The 1,907-nt window shown below is 43.7% G+C and overlaps 1 protein-coding gene across 1 annotated transcript; it reads right to left on the bottom strand.

Annotated features, from left to right (window-relative positions):
- Positions 1-867: 867 nt before the first annotated feature.
- Positions 868-1,902, bottom strand: LOC104809770 (uncharacterized protein At1g04910-like; the record flags this gene model as incomplete). Its single annotated transcript, XM_010535846.1, has 2 exons — positions 868-1,375; positions 1,472-1,902. Coding segments are annotated over 2 exons (684 nt in total), but the record flags the coding sequence as incomplete, so codon positions are not given.
- Between the last annotated feature and the right edge of the window lie 5 nt (positions 1,903-1,907).

The following is a 1,907-nucleotide window of genomic DNA, read 5'->3' as shown; positions in this document are numbered from 1 at the left end:
AGGCCTTATCCAGCGTGGATGCATTCGCAGCCGCTTGATCCGAGCGAAGTTGTAAAGGCAGAAGAGAAGGGCATAGTGGGAAGAATTCACAGGAAAAGTCACTGCGTTTGGAGAATGGGCAGTGCATTGATTTTCGGCGCAGTGTGTGGTGCCTTGGCTGCAATTTTGGCGCTATGCTTGTGGCCGATATGCAGAGGCAGGCGGCCAATGGCCGTGGTTCCTGAGGAATGTAGTGTGAAATCAATGGAAATTGTGGTTGTAGATAAAGTGGAGGCAGGTGAAGAAGGCAATAAGAAATAGGTTTTCGAAGTTTTGGTTCTTGGAAGGTTGTGTGTTGGGCATTTTCTTCTTTCTTAGTGGCTGCAGGTTTTTTGTTGTGAATTTTGGTTAGGGCGTAAAAAGGGCCGACCCACTCCGGACTGGTCCGGATCTCGGAATTTTTTTAGCCTATCCCAATCCGACCCGTTTTTTAGTTAGTTGAAAAATACTTGATTCATTCCGACTCACCTTAAATCACGAGTCAAACAATAGTGTTCGCGAGCCAACTACCTAAATGAAAAAACAATTTAAATTTTGTTAATCACATATATAATTGATTAGAATAGATTAAATGTTTTATAATAAGATAAAAAAGAGATTATAATAAAAGTATCAAAATTTTAAAATATATATTTTTTATTTGTGGGTTCGTTGAATTGGTTCGCGATGAATTCAACTTGTGACATGTTGATTCGTGATTCGATTGACCCGTTTGATATCCCTAATTTGATGAGTGGTTAGCGAGTCGACCAGACACATTTTGGCATCCCTAACTTTGGTATGTAAAAAATCAAATTGTGAAAATGTAGTTTTTTTTCTCCGCAGATGGATGGATACTTTTTTCATTGAGCTAAAGAATCACGTTCGAGCATCCAAATCAAAAACCTTATCTGTATACTCTGGAATCTGCACTATGAAAACAATAAAGAAGCCTAAGAACAATGAACTAAATAGGGAAAACAAACACCCTACGCTTCTGCTGAGCTTTTCCTTTTGCGTGTGTGAGCCTCCTGTGTACATATATATATATATACCAAAAAATCTTGAACCCTCTATCTATCTGACTGTGAACTTCCGAACCGGTTATCTCAGAGAATTGGCTCGTACACCCTGTCTTTCGAATCGGTTAGGCCCGGTCTGGTCCTGAGACCTGTCGCAGAAGCAACCCGGAAGAGGATTCGCGTAGAAGTTCTCCTCTGTCTTAGGGCTTGCGCCTGGCTTTCTCAGATACGGCGTCCCTACTCTATTCTGATGCAATCTCTTGACCTTGGACGAGAACTCTTCCCACGAAATGTTCCCCGCATCGAGCCGATCGATCAACTTCACGAATTTATACCTGAAAACACAAGACGGGTTCGGTCCTAATCGATGTTTAAAGCAAAAGGTTGAGTGAATTCCAGATTTCTTGGGGTGCAAGAAAGAGAGACCGAACCTGTCGGGGTTTATAGTCTTTCTAAACCCCTCGAATCTTCGGTGACCCTGAACAGCTTTAGCCATGTTACCATCGTAAGTATAAACAAAAACATCACTCTCCATAGCCAAGGTGTAGTCCAGAGCGGCAAGCCGGTTCTGGTAAGGCTTGATACGACCGAGCTCTCCTGGGGTGGCGAGGTTCGAGTGAGAGAAGACATTAGGGAACTCTTTGTAGAACTGAGACATGCTATCTTGTCCGTAGATTTCGCCGGCTACGATGTAGATGGTGGTGGTTGAAGGGAAACCCATGGCTTTGAGGAAGAAGGCGGCTTCTCGTGGGGTCATGGGGCAAGCTCCTTCCAGACGCTGTTTCGTGCCGTTGATTTCCTTGTCCTTCCAACGTGGGTTGTCGTATCTCATTCTCTCGAGCTCCATTGATTCTTCTACGGTTAGGC

This window comes from Tarenaya hassleriana, unplaced genomic scaffold (assembly GCF_000463585.1).
Source record: "Tarenaya hassleriana unplaced genomic scaffold, ASM46358v1 Cleome1639, whole genome shotgun sequence".
In the NCBI taxonomy this organism is placed as follows: domain Eukaryota; kingdom Viridiplantae; phylum Streptophyta; class Magnoliopsida; order Brassicales; family Cleomaceae; genus Tarenaya; species Tarenaya hassleriana.
The sequence above is the reverse complement of the archived record's forward strand: the minus strand, read 5'-3'. Positions and strand labels throughout refer to the sequence as shown.